The sequence below is a fragment of the Sorex fumeus genome, unplaced genomic scaffold, assembly GCF_029834395.1.
Source record: "Sorex fumeus unplaced genomic scaffold, SorFum_2.1 ptg000197l, whole genome shotgun sequence".
NCBI lineage: Eukaryota > Metazoa > Chordata > Mammalia > Eulipotyphla > Soricidae > Sorex > Sorex fumeus.
In genome coordinates this window covers 930,263-950,864 of record NW_026606254.1, presented here as the reverse complement: position 1 = coordinate 950,864, position 20,602 = coordinate 930,263, and the positions used below count along the sequence as shown (strand labels likewise).

The 20,602-nt window shown below is 40.8% G+C and overlaps 1 protein-coding gene across 1 annotated transcript in view; it reads left to right on the top strand.

Moving 5' to 3' along the window:
- USP12 (ubiquitin specific peptidase 12) overlaps positions 1-20,602 on the top strand; it is a 105,619-nt gene that overhangs the window by 65,228 nt on the left and 19,789 nt on the right. The window contains exons 4-6 of the mRNA XM_056108165.1: positions 3,360-3,589; positions 13,279-13,355; positions 13,472-13,555. Coding sequence (XP_055964140.1) covers positions 3,360-3,589; positions 13,279-13,355; positions 13,472-13,555 — 391 coding nt within the window. The remainder of the gene's footprint in view (positions 1-3,359; positions 3,590-13,278; positions 13,356-13,471; positions 13,556-20,602) is intronic.

The following is a 20,602-nucleotide window of genomic DNA, read 5'->3' as shown; positions in this document are numbered from 1 at the left end:
TGAGTTACTTTGCTCTTCTTCCCTAGTAAATATTTTCACTTGTTCCCATTTTATTTTTACAGTTACCTTGAAAAGGGCTGGAGCGATGGCACAGCAGGTAGGGCATTTGCCTTGCATGCGGCCAACCTGGGTTCGATTCCCAGCATCCCATATGGTACCCAAGCATCGCTAGGAATAATTAAAAAAACAGTCGGAGTCAAAACTGCCTTGCTCTCATAGCTGCCTGAATCTTTTTTGAAAAAGGTCTTTTTGACACCAGGATCAAAATTCATGAGTTACTTTGCTCTTCTTCCCTAGTAAATATTTTCACTTGTTCCCATTTTATTTTTACAGTTACCTTGAAAAGGGCTGGAGCGATGGCACAGCAGGTAGGGCATTTGCCTTGCATGCGGCCGACCCGGTTCGATTCCTCCGCCCCTCTCAGAGAGCTGTGCAAGCTACCGAGAGTATCCCACCTGCACGGCAGAGCCTGGCAAGATCCCCATGGCGTGTTCAATATGCCAAAAACAGTAACAATAAGTCTCACAATGGAGATGTTACTGGTGCCTGCTCGAGCAAATCAATGAACAATGGGAGGACAGTGCTACAGTTCAGTGCTCCTTTCGAAAGGAGGCATTAGGCTGTTTTACATACATGGAAAGAAAGGTCTTTCTGATTTGCATAGAATTTTCTCATATTTCTTAACCTTTTGAATGTTTGTAAATTGTTGATTTCAGGTCCTTTGCCTTTTTTGTTATTGTTCTCTGTTTTTTTTTTTTTTTTTTTTTTTAAATTTTTTTTTATTAGTGAAACACCATGAGGTACAGTTACAGACTTACAAAATTTGTGCTTGGATTTCAGTTATACAATGATCAAGTACCCATCCCTCCACCAGCGCCCTTTTTTTTTTTTTTTTTTTTAAGATTTTCTTTTTCCATTTTTTTCCCTTTATTTTATTTTATTTTTTTTAAAGTTGTAGATTTACAATTTTTTGTGCTTTGGTTTCAATTATACAATGATCAGATACCCATCCCTCCACCAGTGCCCATTTTCCACCACCATGGATAATATCCCTCCCACCCCCATCCCCCCATCCCCCCTGTCTCTGTGGCAGGGAAATCCCCTGTGTTCTCTCTCTCCTTTTGGGTGTTGTGGTCTGCAAAAGAGGCATTGAGTGGCAAACATGTTCAGTCCATAGTCTACTTTCGACATGCATCTCCCCTCCTGGGAGGATCCTCCAAACATCCTTTATTTGGTGCTCCCTTCTCTATCTGAACAGCCCTTTCCTCTAGGATACCCGGCTGGCCTCTAAGTTATGGAGTAATCCTCCTGGTGCTGATCTCAGCTATTCTTGGGTATTAATCTCATACTTTGTTACTTTATATCCCCCAGATGAATGCAATCTTTCTATGTCTATCCCTCTCTTTCTGACTCATTTCGCTTAGCATGATACTTTCCATATTGTACCACTTGTATGTAAATTTCATGACTTCATCTTTTCTAAGAGCTACATAGTACTCCATTGTGTAGATGTACCAAAGTTTCTTTAACCAGTCATCTGTTCTTGGGCATTCAGGTTTCTTCCAGTTTCTGGCTATTGTAAAGAGTGCTGCAATGTTGTTCTCTGTTTTGAGGGGGGCAGTGGGAGTGGAAGTACTGGACCTCAAACCCAGGGCCCCTGCTTGAGTCATGCACTCCAACCCCACACGGCCCTGTCCTTTTGTAAACAAGACTCTCCTCAGATTTTAAAATGGTCATTTAAAGTTTCATGGTATAACTTTCAAAAAGTGAGTTCTACTGCAGAAAACTTAAATTTTATGCCACCCTGTCTGTGTCCTCTAAAGTGTCTTTTTTTTATTCCTTTTATCTTAGACAGTACCTAAATTTTCTTCTAAATTTGTATGCTTTCCTTTGAAAAATGTTAACTGTAATCTTTCTGGAATTTGTTAAATGTGCATCACAGATCTACAGGTAAAATTCAGTGCTGGGTGCCTTTTGTTGACTAACCCCTGTTTGTGTGTGTGTGTGTGTGTGTGTGTGTGTGTGTCTAGAGTACCTCTGGCACGTTCCTATGTCTGCAGCATGGCGGGGTGGTGTGAGTTCTGGCACTAATGTACAACTTTTCCTTTTCTAGTCCCACTTCCTGCTCTCCCCTTTGCTTGGGTATGTCCGTAACAGGCCCTGTCACAGGGTCAGTAATGGAATCCCATGAGATACTGCCTTTCCTGTTAGCTTAGTGGGGGTGATGCCAAGCACAGGGTAAAACCACTTAATTTTATTTCTACTTTTTAAAAATTGAATCACCATAAGATACAGTAAGGAAGCTTTCATGGTTGAGTTATATTCGTAAAAATGATTGAACACCCATCCCTTCACCAGTGCACATTTTCCACCACCAATGTCCTCAGTATCCCTCCCACCACCCCTACCCTCCCCACCCCCTGCCTCTGTGGCAGACACTTTTCTTCTTAGAGAATTTTAAAATCTCACATTTGGGAGGGGCCTTAGTTATAATCTGGAGTGAGTAGGTAATTCCTGATCCCTTTGGAGTCATCTGGAGTTTTGAAATCTCCCCAGCTTCTAGACCTGATCTCTGACTTTTTAAATCAGGAGCTCCCCAGAAATCTGTTACTTTAACCAGTTTTGTATGTGTCCCCCATGCCTTTGACTGGACACTGGCAAAAAGGTGGTTCAGCTTCTGGTTTAAAATATGTCATGATGCTGGTTTGAAAGATTGGGCACATTTGACTCCTTTTGAAAACTGCTCTTTAGTAAAAAGTGAAAGGAGGAAAAGGTTAGAAATGTAAACTGTAACACTTAACTCCAGAGCTACACCAGGTATAAATGGTCAAGGAATGCTTATAGGGTGAAAAATTATTACGACACTTGAGATACTGCTTTGCCCTTTCAACCATTCTCAATTAAGCAGTAGATTTTCTAACTACATAACTTAATGAATGAAAAACTCAAGCCAGTGAGAACTTCTAACAGTCTGTAGTAAATAAAGTTGTGTCCATTTCTGATATAACAACGATAACTACATAAAAAGAACTTGCATTGCAGTGTTGTGGAATAGATTGAATGAGTTAATAGAAAGTTGTTTCTCTGGTGTAATATATAAATGTGCAATGAGATTTATAAATGTATTCCTTATCTCTTAAATCAGTTTTTTAAACAAACGTTCTTCATTAGCTCATTTGTAGCCTTAAACAAATTCAATCATGTGAAAGCATAATTTGATATGAAAGCAATCAAATTCTTATACATCACTAACTTCCAAACATTTGTATTTGGTTGTAATATCTATTTTTTTAAAAATATAGCTTCTTAGTGAAGTTAGTAATTTCTGAAACAATTTTCTAATAAATTTTTATTTTCAGAGCTTTTTGACAACTACATGCAGCAGGATGCCCATGAATTCTTAAATTACCTACTAAATACAATTGCCGATATTCTGCAAGAAGAGAGAAAGCAGGAAAAACAAAATGGCCGTCTACCTAATGGTAATATCGACGGTGAAAATAACAACAGCACACCAGACCCAACCTGGGTCCATGAGATATTTCAGGGAACATTAACTAATGAAACCAGATGTCTTACTTGTGAAACTGTAAGTATATCATAAGCTTTATACAGGCAACATTCTTTAAAGAGAATTAAGAGGGGGTCCAGAGAGAGAGAACTGATAGGGCACTTGCCTTGTATGTTTTGGGCCTGGATTTAATGCATGGCACCCCACATGGTGCCCTGGGCCTACCAGGAGTGATCCTTGAGCACAGATTGAGCTGTTAACCCAGAGCACAGCTATCTGTGATCCAAAACCATTTTTTTTCCCCCAAGGTAGGTTACAGACTTTCAAGTTGTGATTCTTAAGTATATAAAATGGTAAAAGATATACAGTTGGCAGGATGTGCCTGTTTTCATAACACTGCTTATTAATAGTATATATGCCAAAAATACTGGTGTTGAACTATTTGATTTTATTTCAGGATGTCTTGTATTTATAAATTATATGCCTTAGTTTATAAGAAATTTAAAGGCAAAGGAGGTCTATTAACATTTTCCCCCCTTTCCTACACTTATGTTGAATTTTTGTATTTAGAAAAAAAATTAAAAATATATTGTATACTCCAGAAGGGCAAATGTCTGCTTCCTGGATACTTGCCTCATCTTTACGTTGTAAACTGATTATAGGTAAAATCAATAATCCCAACATTCCTGTTGTATTCTTTCCTTGCTGTCTATTTATCTTGTGAGTACTGTAGCACTGTCCTCCCATTGTTCATCAGTTTGCTTGAGCAGGCCCAGTAACGTCTCCATTTTGAGACTTGGTACTGTGTTTGGCATATGGAATTCGTCACGGGTAGCCTTCCAGGCTTTGCCCTGCGGGCAAGATACTCTCAGTAGGGCTCTCCAAGAGGGGCAGAGTAATTGAACCCAGCTCGGCCGGGCTGGCTGCGTGCAAGGCAAATGCCCTGCTGCTGTGCTATCGCTCCAGCCCAGTCTTGTGAGAAGTGAAGATAATTTGTCTTTTTTATAGGTCATCTATTTCATTTTTCTTGGAGCTAAGAGCTGTGAATTTTCATTTATATTTCACTCCCTTCCCTACTTTATCCCTCCCACCCATCCCCCTTCTCAGGTTACCATAGTTCTAATATCTATGTTCACAGGTTTCCCCTTTTGTTTTGTGTGTTTACCAATTTTTATATCCTTATATTGTACACACAGCTGAAATCATCCAATACTCCTTTCCTTCTGATTTATTTTGCATAATTCCCTTGAGTTTTTCCAATCCCTTTGAAGATGACAAAAGTTTTATCTTCTTTTTAACCTCAGTATCTACTGTATCACCTCATCCTTATCCACTCATCTATTACCAAGCACTTCATTTGCTTTCATATTTTAGCAATAGCAAATAATGCAATAAACGTTTGGATTGTCACTGTCACTGTCCTCCTGTTTATCGATTTGCTCGAGCGGGCCCAGTAACGTCTCCATTGTGACAATTGTTACTGTGTTTGGCATATCAAATATGTCACAGGTAGCTTGCCAGGCTTAACTGTGCTGGCGAGATACTCTCGGTAGCTTGCCGGGCTCTTTGAGAGGGGCGGAGGAATCGAACTTGGGTCAGCCATGTTGGCCGCTTGCAAGGCAGACACTCTACCCGCTGTGCTATCGCTCCAGCCCAAACATTGGGATAGGATAGATTTTTTCCCTATCATTATTTTTGATGGGGTATACCTGGTGGTTCTTCTGTCTTACTCCTGGCTCTGTGCTTGGGATCACTCTTGGTGATGTTTTGGGGCTCATATGTGATGCTGGAGATTGAATCTGGGTGGGCCACATGCAAGGAAAGTGCCTTACTGCTGTACTAGCTGCTTTGTCCTGGTTTTCAGCTTCGTGAAGAAGCTCTATAGCCGTTTCCAAACTGGTTGCTTCAATTTGTGTCTGCACCAGCAGCGTACAGACTTTCTGTTTCTCCACACCCCTTTATTTGTTTTTGCTTTTGGGGGCCATACCTGGAGATGCTCAGGGTTTACCCCTGACTCTGGGATCACACCTGGCAGGCTCCGAGGTCCATATGGGATGTCAGTGATTGAACCTGGGTCATCTGTGTGCAAAGCAAATGCCTTACCACAGTACTGTCACTCCGGTCCTCTCACACCCCTTTATTATTTCTTATGGTGGTCTTATGTGTAAGCCAGGCATCGTGTGACATTTCTTTTTTCTTTTTCTTTTTTCAATTGAATCACCGTAAGATACAGTTATAAACTTTCATGTTTGAGTTTCAGTCATAACAATGATCAAACACCCATCCCTCCACCAGTGCACATTCTCCATCAACAATGTCCCCTGTTAGCGACCCCAGCTCCCTGCCTCTATGTGATATTTTTTTGTGGTCTTGTGTTTCCCTGCCTTATGATCACCAGGGTTACACATTTTTCCATATGCCTATGAGCTATACCGTGTTCTCTGTAGAGAAGTGTCTGTTCAAGACAAAAGCCCACTCTTTTGGCTCTTGATTCTTCTTTAATTGTTCAGAGTTTTTATGTATCATGAAAGTTAGCCCCTCAGTATTGATGTGAATCTGTCTTTTCCCAGTCAGTAGGTTGTCTTTTTATTTTATTATTTTTTTTAATTTTGCTTTTTGGGTCACACCCGGCGATGCTCAGGGGTTACTCCTGGCTCATGCACTCAGGAATTACTCCTGGCGGTGCTCGGGGGACCATATGGGGTGCTGGGAATCGAACCTGGGTCGGCCATGTTGGCTGCGTGCAAGGCAAACGCCCTACCCGCTGTGCTATCACTCCAGCCCCTGTCTTTTTATTTTAATGTTCTCTTCCAATGTACAGAACTTTTCAACTTAATGCGCTCCCTATTGTTTACAAAAGATCAAATGCTCAGTCAAATAATTCATTGTCTCATTTTGTAAATAACATAATTTATAGCATTTCCTCCCCTTTAGTACAGAATCCAGTTTCAACTTAAGCTTTGCATATAGTTATGTTTTCTTTCCTGCATTAAGATAGGAACATTTCCATTTTTAATGAATTATATTCCCCCTCCTGCTTTAAAAAAATCTAAAATTTCACATACTGAGTTTGATGTGTACTTTTAAGTAGATGCAGATTACACACTTATTTGGCATCATGATGGTGTGTCTATCTCAGAATATCACATGAAAACACACGTCTGCCCCTCAGTTGTGTTACTAATTCTGATTTTCCATTCAAGGTGTTGTTCACTTTCTCCACATTATGCTGATTGTTTTTATGCCCTTTTTCTTAGAAGGTAGCATGTGAAAAGTATAGGTTCTATGTGAATGAGAAAAGTATATAAGGTCTATATGCAGATTTTTAAAATATTTTACTTATTTTTTGACAAGTGAATATTCAGGGTTTTTTAAAATTATTTTTATAAAGTTGTTCATGATGATTTGTTACATTCACTTTTAGAACACCAATCCCACCACTATTGTACCGTCACACCACCATTGTTTACAATTTTCCCACCCAGCACTCAATTCTGTCTGAGTAGCAGACCCTAAATAATTTATTTTATATTGTTTATTATGCTCGAGCAAATTGACGATCAACGGGAGGGCCTTTACTTTACTTACTTTACTGTTTATTATGAATAATTTGCTAAATATTGTCAAAAAATATTTTCTTGGGCAGGAGCAATAGCACAGGTAGGGCATTTGCCTTGCACTCGGCCAGCCCGGGTTCAATTCCCAGCATCCCATATGGCTCCCTGAGCACCGCCAGGAGTAATTCCTGAGTGAAGAGCCAGGAGTAACCCCTGTGCATCGCCAGATGTGACCCAAAAAAGAAGAAAAAAGTTTTCTTAGACGAAAGTGTGTGAAGATTGTTGTATCTCACCTTGAAGCCATTAAGTTCTTATATAAGAGATTACTAACTTGTTGTTACAGGTCAGGCCTTATGTGTTAATATTTTCTTAATCGAGATTAGTTGCCTTCTACTTTACATTCCATCCAATGTGGTGTGCCACTCCTGGTTTATCACTAGTGTAGAATTTGACATGATACAGCTGGAATTAAGTTTTTAATTGGATGGTGATTTTGGGGTTCGGAAGCACCTCTGCAGCTTGTTGATCTCTTTCAAGATTTGTTTATGAGTCTCTAGATGCTGGCTGGTTAATGAGCTTATTTGGTGCGAGCCAGAAACAGTTTATGGCCGTGACTGCCTGGCTCCTGGAAGATTAGGAAGATGTGGGGAGGTAGCCGATTCCCGTGTCCATGAGAGCCTGGAGATTTTGGTCATAACACCCACATGCCTGAGTTTTTCAGCAAGTCAATTTTTGGATGAGGCTCCATCCGAGAGGTGGAGTCTGGCCTTGAGCATGACAGTGATTGTGGAGTGTGGAGGTTTACCACTGCCAGGGACCTGTTTGGGCAGGTGGTGGGCCCTCTGGGGTGCCATGGATGAGAGTCAGAATATTCACTTTATATACCAGCATCATTATGTTGGAAATGCTGCTGTTTATTTGAATTGCCTTTGCTCGTTGATCAAAGATAATCCAGCTATATTTGTGTGGGTATATTTCTGATCTGTATTCATTTGACCCATTAGTCTATTCTTTCCCTAGTACCACACTATTCTGTGAGCCTGGCAGTCACACTCACACATTGCTTCTGGCGCCATATAAACTAACTGGCCATGATCCAGAGAGTCACAAATTAATCTCACAAGAGATCAACAAGCCACAGAGTTGCCTCCAGACCCCAAAGTCACCATCCAGTTAAAAAAATTTAACTCCTTATTTAAAATTTTAGAATTCCTGAAGCATGCAGCCGCACTTGCGGCCACATGGTGTCTCATACTCTATAGCACTCATATACCAGGAGTAGCACACACCAGATAGGATGTAAGGTAGAAGGCAACCATTCTCAATTTAAAAAAATATTAGCACACAAGCTTCAACCTGTAACAACATATTAGTAATCTCATACAAGGGCTCAATGGCTCCAGAGTGAGATACAACAATTTTCACACACTTTCTTCTGAAGAAGTCTTTCTTGATCATTTTTAGAGAATTACAACAAGCAATACAAAATAAAACTATTTAGAACCTGCTATTGGGGCAGGCTTGTGTGGTGGTTGAGAAAATTCAAAATAATGGTGGTGGGTAAGGGGTAATGGTGATGGTATTGATGTTGAAATATTGAATGTAATTAATTATTGTGAGCGACTTTATAAAGCTAAAATTAAATTAAAAATTAGTTGGTTTTTTATGCTCAGTGTATTGTGCTGTAAGTTTGTTTATATTTGTGTTCTTTCTCTAGATCACATTGGGAAGAACTGATGTCTTGATAATATAAGGTTTTTATATTCATATACATGGGCTATACATTTATTTACACCTTTATTTTTCATTACTTTTGTAGTTTTCCTCAAATTGAACTTGTACATATTCTGTTAGTTAAAGGTAAAGGTAAAGGCCCTACCGTTGATCATCGATTTGCTCGAGCGGGCCCAGTAACGTCTCCATTGGAGACCTTGTTGTTACTGTGTCTGGCATATTAAATACTTTTGGTAGCTTGCTGGGCTCTCCGAGAGGGGTGGAGGAATCGAACTCAGGTTGGCCATGTTGGCCGCTTGTAAGGCGAACGCCCTACCCGCTGTGCTATCGTTCTGTTAGTTATACCTATTTATTTTTTCTTTGATGTCACTGTAAATGTTTGTAATGTTATATATCTTTCTTGTTTCTCCCCCTACCTGCCCTTGAGTAAATGATAGGGACTTTCGATAGGGACTTTCAGTAGAAACCATTAACACCTATACCAGTGTTCCTTCTATTAAAATACTGATTTTGCATGAATATTTTAACTACAGACAACATTTATAGACCCACTATTGTCTATAGTATATTTTTAATAATGATAAAGGCAGATCAGGGGATAGGTAAGAATATTTGACTAGATTAATCGCAACTTGTTTAGAGTAAGGATATAGTCAGCTTTGTTTATTGCTGTAGCTATCAGTTATTGCAGTAAACTCTTTTTAAAACAATTTATTTTTTGTTTTTTGGGTCACACCTGGCGATGCACAGGGGCTACTCCTGGTTCTGCACTCAGGAATTACTCCTGGCGGTACTCGGGGAACCATACGGGATGCTGGGAATTGAACCTGGGTTGGCCCCGTGCAAGGCAAACACCCTGCCCGTTGTGCTATCGCTCTAGCCCCTGCAGTAATCTCTTGACTATATAAAGCGTGATGGTAGGAATTGGGTTCAGTACTTATGTTTATTCAAGCTAATCAGTGATTTTTAGTTGAGTATAAACTTTTTAGTTGTATATTACAATTAAAAATCATATAAGGAATTTCAAACTTTAGGAAACATTGCCCGGTTTTTAGGGCAATTTTTCCCATTGTAATAAAAGATACAGTCAGAATTTGGTCGTTGCTCATTGTTTGGTATTGTGAAATTTAATTTATATGGGAAGATGAGTGTACACTTCAGCCTTCGTCAGTAAAACAGAAAATAGGTGAATCTGGTTATTAGTGTGATGAGTGGTAATAGAGGAAGCAGAAGGTAGTTGTCTGTGAGTTCTTGTGTGGAGACTTCAGGATGCTGCATTAAACCTTTGGAATTTACCTTTCGGCAGGTGATGATGGGGTATGGGGATTGACACATTGGCCCTGATGCTACATTTTGTTAAGCCACAACCAAGTGTGATCCACCAATGATACATAACAACATCAACATATTAATCAACTTTGAATCGTAAAGTTCAGCCATTCTTGCCCATCATCAAATTCTTACTAATTTGCTTTGTAATGGGCGGATATTGATCTACTGGCTCACTATTTTCTTCTGTGATGCGATGTTGTCTCAGATAGGGACGCAAGAGGAATTCTCAATTGGTCCAGAGGGCTACCCGTTTGCTCTGGCAAAAGCAGCAGTGGAGAAGTGTCCCATAGCCCTTTTTATTTACTATCCTGCATACACAGCTCTAATGAGCTCAGTACAGAGAAGTCATTAACAGGGAAAGGGTACAGCAGAACACCAAAGAATACTTTGTCTGTAAACCAAATAGCAATCTCTGGAGAGGAATGCACGGCCAAGCTGCAGGCTCCATGAGTTACACCCTTCAGCCTGGTGTGATAAGAGGGGCGAGAGTGTCTGCATTCCCAAGGCAAGCTGGGTCTGGGATCTGTGAGAAAGGGAAGACTGCTTCTTAGTTATGCTAGGTGTTAGATTAAAGCCACAAGGCCACTGAAGGAAGAAATGTTAACCCTTTCCAGTCAGATTCCAAGTCATCACCTCACCCACTTGTGAGTGGGGGTCCAAGGTTCTGCCAGCTTGTGGGTCAGCCTCTAAGAACTCATCCTATAACCTGTCAAGGCACCAAAAAAGTGAAATAGTATTTGTCAGATAGTAAATTAGCATATGAATTGAGATTATTTCCCCAGAATATAAGCCATCATCTAGCACGGTATAGCACCGTCCTCCCGTTGTTCATTGATTTGCTCCAGCAGGCACCAGTAATGTCTCCATTGTGAGACTTGTTGTTTTTGACATATCGAATACGCCACATGGAGCTTGCCAAGCTCTGTCATGCGGGCAGGATACTCTCAGTAGCTTGCAGTCTCTCCAAGAGGGGTGGAGGAATCGAACCCAGGTCGGCCATGTGCAAGGCAAACGCCCTACCCACTGTGCTATCACTCCAGCCCAATCATCTAGCAGATATAGAAAAGGATCATTAGTCTTCCTGAGGATCTGTAGCAGTGAGTTAAGAAAGCTGTTGCTCTTCGGGATCATCTTGAAAGAACAAGATAAGGACGCTAAATTTCATCTGATACTAACTGAGAGATGCATTCACCAGGTTCCCCCTCCCCCCCCCCCACACACACACACATACACACGCATCTGGAAGTATGAATCATCAACAGCCTCTGACTGGTTTGCATAAATTCAAGTATTCAAGCAATACAATGATTGTTTAACATTGTTTAACTTAAAAAAAAATCAAACATAATTAGTTGTAGAGTTACTGTACCTTGTATGCAGCCTTATTTTTATCATACTTATAGTTACGATTTGCATTGTTGACGTAATATTGAAACAGGAAAGTACTTTTTCTACAGGGTCATTATAGGTGAGGTACATATGGTAAATAGTCAGATATAGTTCTTATTGCATATTTTCATTGGGCCAGTGAAGGAAATGGGAAATGATATTTAGGGTCTATCCTAATCTAACTTAAATAAGTAATAACTTTTCGGGAAAGGGGCTTCCAAGCAGGGCCTTACGCCTTCACAGTTCAGTGTCTTGCCTAACAGTGTTGGGGGCTACCATACACCGGTCCTCAAGGACCACCAGAACTGTATCCTGCAGTCAGGCACCCAGAATTGTACTAGCGATCTAGTGCATGTAAGGCCACATGTGCTCCAGCTCTTTGAGCTTTTTCTCTGGCTCTCTGTGTAATAACTCAATCTCCTCCCAATGCCCCAGCCACAGGATCTTTAGCTTGGAGTGTAGTCTGGGAGGTGGGGGTCGGATGGGGGCAGCCCAGGACGGATGACCCCACCCAAACCCCTACCAGCCTCACCTGCAGTCCTGCGACATGTGTCTGTTCTCCCTTCAATCTGATTCAAGAGGCCAATGAATATTTGATATTTACAGAACTTATAAATGTCGAAACTTGCCAAGAAAAAAGGTCACTTTTTAAGTTATTACTTAAAAAAAATACATTGCACACATATATGTATATATTCACACACACATATATAATATACACATAAATCAGGCAATTTTGTTTTATTCTTTTTCTTTTGGGGCCACGCCTGGCTGTGCTTGGGGCTGCTCCTGGCTCTGTGCTCAGGAGTGACTCCTGGTGATGCTCAGGGGCCCATATGTGGTGCCTCTGATTCCGTCGGAGTCATGGCTGCTTTAGGTGTTTACAGGGCCATCATATTCCGTCTCTCCTTTCTAGACAGCATTTGTTTTAAGAAGCAAAAGTAGGTCATAAATGAAGATCATATTTTGGCATTTTAAGCAAGGGGTTTTCCTTTGAGAAGGGTGGGGGGTTGGGTCACACAGCCAAGTCCATTGCTCTGGGGTCATTCCCTGTGCTTGAAACCACACAGTGCTGAAATACGTGAACTACCTCACCAGCCCCAAGTTTTTTTCCTTAAATAATAAATTATAACTTTACTTTAATAAAATATAAAGGTTTTAGACCTTTTCCCAATTGTTTTGTTTGTTTGTTTGTTTTAGAATAAATGTATATGTTGCTGTGTGTTTGTGCTTTACAATGGCAGCAAGATTTTGGAAAATAGTGCAATTTCGTATTATACTCACCTCTATCAGTAGGAGTTGAGTAACATCTGTGCGTTGGTGTTGAACCTGCATACGTAATGAAAATCTTTGGACAGCCCAGATCAAGTAGCTTTCTTTTGAACTTGGCTAAAGAAAATCTGTTTACTACTGTATAGAATGTGCTGGAGCAATAGCACAGCGTATAGGGCATTTGCCTGGCACGCGGCTGACCTGGGTTCGATTCCTTCGTCCCTCTCAGAGAGTCCGGCAAGCTACCGAGAATATCCTGCCCGCACAGCAAAGCTTGTCAAGCTCCCTGTGATGTATTCGATATGCCAAAAACAGTAACAAGTCTCGCAATGGAGAAATTACTGGTGCCCTCTCGAGCAAATCATTGAACGACGGGAGGACAGTGCTACAGTGCTACTGTATAGAATGCATATAATCACATTATTTTCGAACAGAGGCTTTCAGATATTTGAAGACGTCAAGAATAATTTATTTTTTTTGCAGATTAGCAGCAAAGATGAAGATTTCTTAGACCTTTCTGTTGACGTGGAACAAAACACATCTATTACTCATTGCTTAAGGTATGTGTAGAGCTGTTTACCCTGAAATTTAGCCACTATCATTGTTTTAGAATATTTTTTAACGAATACACGATTTTCTGGTATAGATTCATAAATTTATTTTAAATTTTATACAGGGGTTTTAGCAACACAGAAACTCTATGCAGTGAGTATAAATATTACTGTGAAGAATGTCGCAGCAAACAGGAAGCACACAAACGGTAATTAAGTGTCTTGATTTTTTTAAATGATTTTCTGGCAATGGCTGTTGTACAGATGGGTGTTTCAGCCTGGAAGTGATTTATGAAAATTTAGATTGTATGCAGTTCTTGATTTTATTCTTGATCACTTGATCACTTCACCTGACATACTGTTACTCATCAATTTGCTTGAGTGGGCGCCAGTAACGTCTCCATTTGTCCCTGTTGCGCGCCAGTGTAGCCCAGTGGCGTCTGCTCGTTCTAGGAACACGAACAGCCTCAAACCGATCGTTCAGGGTCTTGACGGAGAAGTCTGACCATCTCGTAGGTGGGCGGCCACGCGGTCTTTTGACGTCCAGTGGAATCCAGTCAGTAATGGCTCTAGTCCATTGGTCGTCTCCAAATCTCATTACGTGTCCAGCCCATCTGATTTTTGTTGCCTTGATTTTATTAAGACTCATTTCTTACTAGAAAAATGAGACACATCTTTGTTTTCTCAGATGACTTGCTACATTAAGTGATATTTGAACAGCTGTAAACAGCGGTTAAAGTATTTGGCTTTGACACTTTTCTGGGCCTATAAGGTTTTTCCTTTATGGGAAGGGGTTACGGGACAACTCTATGGGATTTGTGATTGTATGTATGGTGGAGGGCACACCACAGTAGGGAGTCCCTGAGTAGGGACTGAGTTGGGATTGTCTTCATGAGCGGAAAACGGTGGTACTCAAGGACTTGCCTCAACTCCACACAAACATTCTGTGTTTCTACCTAGAGTTTCTTGTGTAATTATTTACACTAAGTTTCTGGGAGCCATTGATGGAATCATCATCATTCTTGTTCCTTTTTAATTTGAAGCCATCTCAGACCCAAAAAAGTTGTATGAACAGTACCAATACTGCTTCTCTCTCCTACTTTTTAAATTTAAAAAAAATTGTTCCGTTTTTGGTTTTGAGCTATACTGGGCAGTGCTCAGGGCTTACTCCTGGCTCTGTGTTCAGAGATCACTCCTGTTAGTGCTTGTGGGACCTTATGGGATGCCAGGGATTTGACTTGGGTCGGTGGCATGAAAGGCAAGTTTTTTACCCACAGTACTATCTTTCTGGACCCTAATTTCATTTTCAGATTCCCTCTCTTTCCTCTCTTTAAAAATCTTTCTTTAGGCACTGTGATTTACAATCTTCCTTCCCAGTGCTCAGGGCTTACTTCTGGCTCTACACTCTCCACTGGCTTGTGGGACCGTATGGGATGCTGGAAATTGAACCAGGGTTGGCTATGTTCAAGGTAAATGCCCCACCTGTTTTAATTTTTCTCATGCACTGAGCTTTACGGTATACTGGACCCGCCTTCCCTTTGTTACCACATTGCTTCAGTGGCCTGGCTGTGGTGTTGGTGTCCACCCATGAACTTGTGCTCATTCTCTACCCTGTGCTCACAGAGCTTTGCACTCCTGTGGTTGTAGCACAAAAATCCTCTCCTGCAGAGAAAGATTATGTATATGCATGCCTTGATGATCATATTTTATATATATTCCCACCCTCCCCCCCCCAGCTGCCAAAGATATTTTCAGACATAGGAAAGAATATTTCTATAGTAAGTTCATGGAAGGAGAATAAGACAGAAATGACTTATCACTAGGATCTAGTGTCATCCCTTCTGATAAGCTCCAGTGTGGTATTGGGCAAGTCACTTCATCACTGTGAGTCCCTTTTGGATTAATCGACTTCTGAGATTCCCTACCAGCTCTAAAAAAACTATGCTTTGTAGTTTCAGAACAGCAGGATAAGACTCTGTTAGAGAGATCATAGTTAGAGAAACAGAAGTCTTTGAAACATAAAAACATTCTTGTCTTGATGGAAAGAAACACTGATCATCTCACTGGATGCAGAAAAGGCATGAGGCGAAGCACTTTCCCACGGATCGAAACACCCAGTACTACAGGAGTCAAAGGAAATCCTTGGAGTTATTTTGAACATAGGTGAAACTATATCAATTTAACAAAGACCATACATGAAAAACCCATAGTTAACATCATGTTCAACTTAAAAATTCAGCTTTTCCTCTAAGATCATGAACAAGGTAAAAATGTCTTCTGTCACAGCTTTTTGTCAACACAGTATTAGATGTCTGAACCAAGTAGTTAGGGAAGAGAAGAAACAAAGGCATATAAATTGGAAAGGCAATAGTAAAATTTGCAGGAGATATGATATTATATATGAAATCCCCAAAGTATGCCAGAACAAGTCTATTTAAGTTCAGTAAGGTTGCAGTGTACACAATCCATACACACAAATCATCTGCATTTCTCTATACTAATACTGAACATTAGAGAAATTGACAAAACTCTTATTTTCAGTTATATCAAGAAGAAATAAATATTTAGAAATAAATTTAACTCCACTATACTATACTAACGAGGATGGTCTGGAGCGATAGCACAGAGGTTAGGGCGTTTGCCTTACAAGCGGCCAACATGGCCGACCCGAGTTCGATTCCTCCGCCCCTCTCGGAGAGCCCGGCAAGCTACCGAGAGTATCTCGCCCGCACGGCAGAGCCTGGCAAGCTCCCCGTGACGTATTCAATATGCCAAACACAGTAACAACAAGTCTCATGATGGAGACGTTACTGGGCCCACTCGAGCAAATCGATGAACAGCGGGAGGACTGTGATACAAATTTAACTCCATGGCTTAAAAACCTGTACTCTGAAAGCTATAACACATTGTTGAAAGAAACTGAAGAATACACAAATAGATGGAAAATTATTCTTTGTTCTTAGATGGAAAGATTTAATATTAAAAGTTCAAACTAAAAAAAGTTCTACACATTTAGTGCAGCCCCTATCAAAATTCCAATAGAATGTTTCATAGAAATGGAGGGAAAAAATTGTAAAATTTTCATGGACCCACAAAATAACCCAAATGCCCAAAGCAACATTTTAAGAGCAAAGAAAAAAGCTAAGTGCCTCTTATTTCCTGACTTCGAAATGTAAAAGCAAAGTAATGAAAGCAGTGCAGTACTGTCATAAAGATAGACACATCGAGCAGTGGGACAGAATGGGAATCCCAGAAGTAACCTGGGATCTTCCAAGTGTGCCAAGGTCGTCCTCTGGGATTAAGGGGAGTCTAACAGGTGATGTTAATTAAACTGGTTATCCACACACATAAAGGTATAATGTACCTTATACCATACTCAAAGCTTAAGTCAAAATTGAAGACTTAAACATCTGAAACTATGAAACTTCTTAGAGGGGAAGAAAAGGAAAATTCATAGTATTGGATTGGGTAGTGATACCTGTATATGGCACAAAAGTCCCAGGGACAAAGCTCAAAAAGATGAAAATGGGCCGGAGGATCTGACTTAAATGGTAGCATGCCTGCTTAGCACATCCAAGGTCCTGAGTACCATCCCTGGCACCAGCAGCTTGTCCCAGCACCACAGGGGTGGCCCTGGATGCTAACAGCACTGTCCTGCCCAGAACTCCCTGGCTCCACTTGAGCCACCAGGTCACACTCAGGCTGGTGGAATAGCCCCAGGCTCCTGGCCCCAATTTGCAAAGTTGACACATGGGACTACATTAAACTTAAAAACGTATACATAGCTAAAGAAATAATGATTGAAGAGGCATGAATAGGACACAATATTTGCAGAATATTTAGGGAACAGGAAAACTATTTACATTTTAAATAGTGTTAGTATATGGAAATATATAAAGAATTCCTGCAGCTCAACAGCAAACCTCATTGTAAGGGCAGAAGAATAAGATATACATTTCTCCAGGGAAGAATCTAAAAAGACCAACAAACATATGAAAAAATGTGCAAAATATTTATGGTAGGTCCAGTGAGAATCCACTGCATGACAGTTTGGATGGCCACCATCGAGAAAAATAGAGAAATAGTGCTTAATGGGGGTGTGGCAGAATTGGAGCCCTGTTGTGCTGTTGGTGAGGATGTAAAAGGTTGCAGCCACTGTTGAAAACAATGAAGTTGTCCAGAATATTGAAACTGGACTCTTCCATAGGATGTAGTGTCTTTCAGGCCTCTGAAAAAATGATGTAAAAAGATTCTCAAAGAGATATAGTGCTTCTTTCTTTTTTCTTCTTTCTTCTTTCTTTCTTTATTGCAGCACTATTCATGATACACAAAAGGGGAAGGCAACTTAAGTGCCTCTCTGTAGATGAGTTAAGAAGGAAATCCTATCTTGTTCACTGAGTGAACTTGGAGGGCATTATGTTAAATAAATAATGTTAAATAGGCCTGTTGCAGAATGACAAATTCTCTATGATTCTAGTTATATGAAGGGGCAGAAGTAGTCAGTCCAGAGAGACACACAAACAAATATTGGGACCGAGCAGCTTGTTACAGAGATGCCTCTAGGCCTTGCTATAGGTCACTTTGGCCCAGCTACTCCAGACGGGAGCAGGTGCTGTCCCTCCGCCTGCCCCCCAGGAATCCTGATGGCCTCCATCGTCCAGAACTCAATGAAACACCAAGGTAGGCATGGGCAGTAGCAGCAAACATTGGGCTTACGAGACGGGGGAGGAACCGGCCCTTCTCCTTCCCCCAACCCAGATGGGACTCTGAGATGATGCCCACGAAATGCCCCCCAGCTACTTACTGAGCTCCTAAAACCATGATCCAGAGACACACACATGAATCTCGGAACCGAGCAGCTTGCTGTAAAGATCTCTGCAGACCGAGATTATTAAAATTTCAGAATTCCAGCAGCATACAACCACTCTTGGGGCTGCCTGATATTGTATGCTACACATAACATGAAATGCAAAACAAATTCTCTAGCATTGCCTTTTCGGCATCTTTGAATGGTGGTGGGAAAATTCCAAGTAACAAGGGTGGAACTGGTGTTGAAATATTGAATGGAATCAAAGTAGAGAGAAAATTGTGGAAATTGCCTGCCTCACAGGCAGGGGAAGGATTGGGATTGGGTGTGTGTGGGGAGGGGAATACTGGGGATTTTGGTGGTGGAAAAAGTGCACTGGTGAAGGGATGGGTGTTTGATCATTGTATGACCAAAACTCAAACAGGAAAGCTTTGTGACTGTATCTCACGGTGACTCAAAAAAAAAAAAAGTACAGTTGGTTACTTGTATTTTACCACAGTTTAAAAATGTGCATGTTGGGGCTGGAGAGATAGCACAGCAGGTAGGGCATTTGCCTTGCAAGCGGCCGACCCGGGTTCAATTCCCAGCATCCCGTATGGTCCCCTGAGCACCGCCAGGAGTAACTCCTGAGTGCAGAGCCAGGAGTAACCCCTGTGCATCGCCAGGTGTGACCCAAAAAGCCAAAAAATAAAAATAAAATAAAAATAAAAATGTGCATGTTAAAGTTGCACTCTCATTCAGAAGGCATCTATGTTTGTATTAAAATAAAGACAAAAAAATGTTTCAGGGGCTGGAGTGATAGTACAGCAGGTAGAGCATTTGCCTTGCGCGCAGCTGACCCGGGTTTGATTCCCAGCATCCCATATGGTCCCCTGAGCACCACCAGGAGTAATTCCTGAGTGCAAAGCTAGAAGTAACCCCTGTGCATCACCAGGTGTGACTCAAAAAGAAAAAAAAATTATTTTTAAGAAGCTGAAGAACAATTTCTGGAAATGTCATGAATGTGCTGTTAGGCAAGTATTCCAGAGTAAAATGAGTTTTTAATAAAAGTTTTCTCTAGGGGCTGGAGCAATAGTACTGCAGGTGGGACATTTGCCTTTCATGCGGCCAACCCACCTTTCATGCGGCCAACCCAGGCTCGATTCCCAGCATCCCACATGACCCCCCGAGCACTGCCAGGAGTAATTCCTGAGTGCATGAGCCAAGAGTAACCCCTGTGCATTGCCAGTTGTGACCCAAAAAAGAAAAAAAAATTTTTTTTCTCTCTATTTATACTTCATATTCTGGCCATTAAGAAAAGCCATAGAATAGGGGGAGAAAAAAAACCTATTTTCTTATCTAGATTTCCAGAATTTCTCTACCTGTGGACTTCTTGATTATAGCAAGAGTTCAACTATTGAACTCTTGGGAAGTGCAATTCTGGAAAAATAAGAGCTTTGGAAATGAGACTGTTAACAGTTGACTACTTCTACCCAGCAGGGGACCATGGGTTGAAAATGTCTCTGGGGAATTGAACTGAGAACCACAGGAGGACTGCCCCTGGGCTAGTGCAGAGAGAAGTGTTTTGTGGAATTTTACCTACCAAAGTTCTTGACCAGTGGCTGTGAGGTGGAGAGAGCATGAAACCCAGCAGCCAGAGAAGTCTGCTGGGATATAGTCCAGAAACTCACTGCCATCATCCTACCATCTCAGTTGTTGACTGCTATAGTCAGTTGACTAAACTGGTGTGTGCTGTAGACAGTGAATTTTTGTTCAGGAAATCCTATTTGTAGTCTTTTCCTTCCTAGGCTCATGGCAGAATCTTTTTGGTTCAAGGAAGATGCACTTGTTTTTAATTTCTGCAAAGTTTCAGGTGTGGTAAATTTAAGTTGTTCTTACAGTTTTGTAAGTGTTCCTTAAGTATTACTTGTTAAATAACTCCTAAGTAGGAGTGTAATAGGGTCCATTATCTTATTTTACAGTTGCTATTTTTCAAAAGAAGTTGGGGAAAATAAATGTGCCGCATAGACCTATTACATAAAAGCCAAGTTTATTTGATGTAACTACTTATTTATAGGAGAGGGGGTTAAAATGTGGCTGACCCAGGTTTGATTCCTCCGTACCTCTTGGAGAGCCCGGCAAGCCACCAAGAGTATCCCTCCCACATGGCAGAGCCTGGCAAGCTCCCCGTGGCGTATTCGATATGCCAAAAACACTAACAATAGGTCTCACAATAGAGACATTACTTACTGGTGCCCGCTCAAACAAATCGATGAACAACGGAAGCACAGTGCTACAGTGCCTTAAAAGATTTGATCATTGTATAATTGAAATCCAAGCACAAAAATGTGTAAGTCTACAACTGTACCTCATGGTATTTCACTAATAAAAATTAATAAAATAAAATAATTAAAAAAATTGAAACAAAAAAAGAAAAATAATTGAGAAAACAAAAAAAAAGATTTTGGTA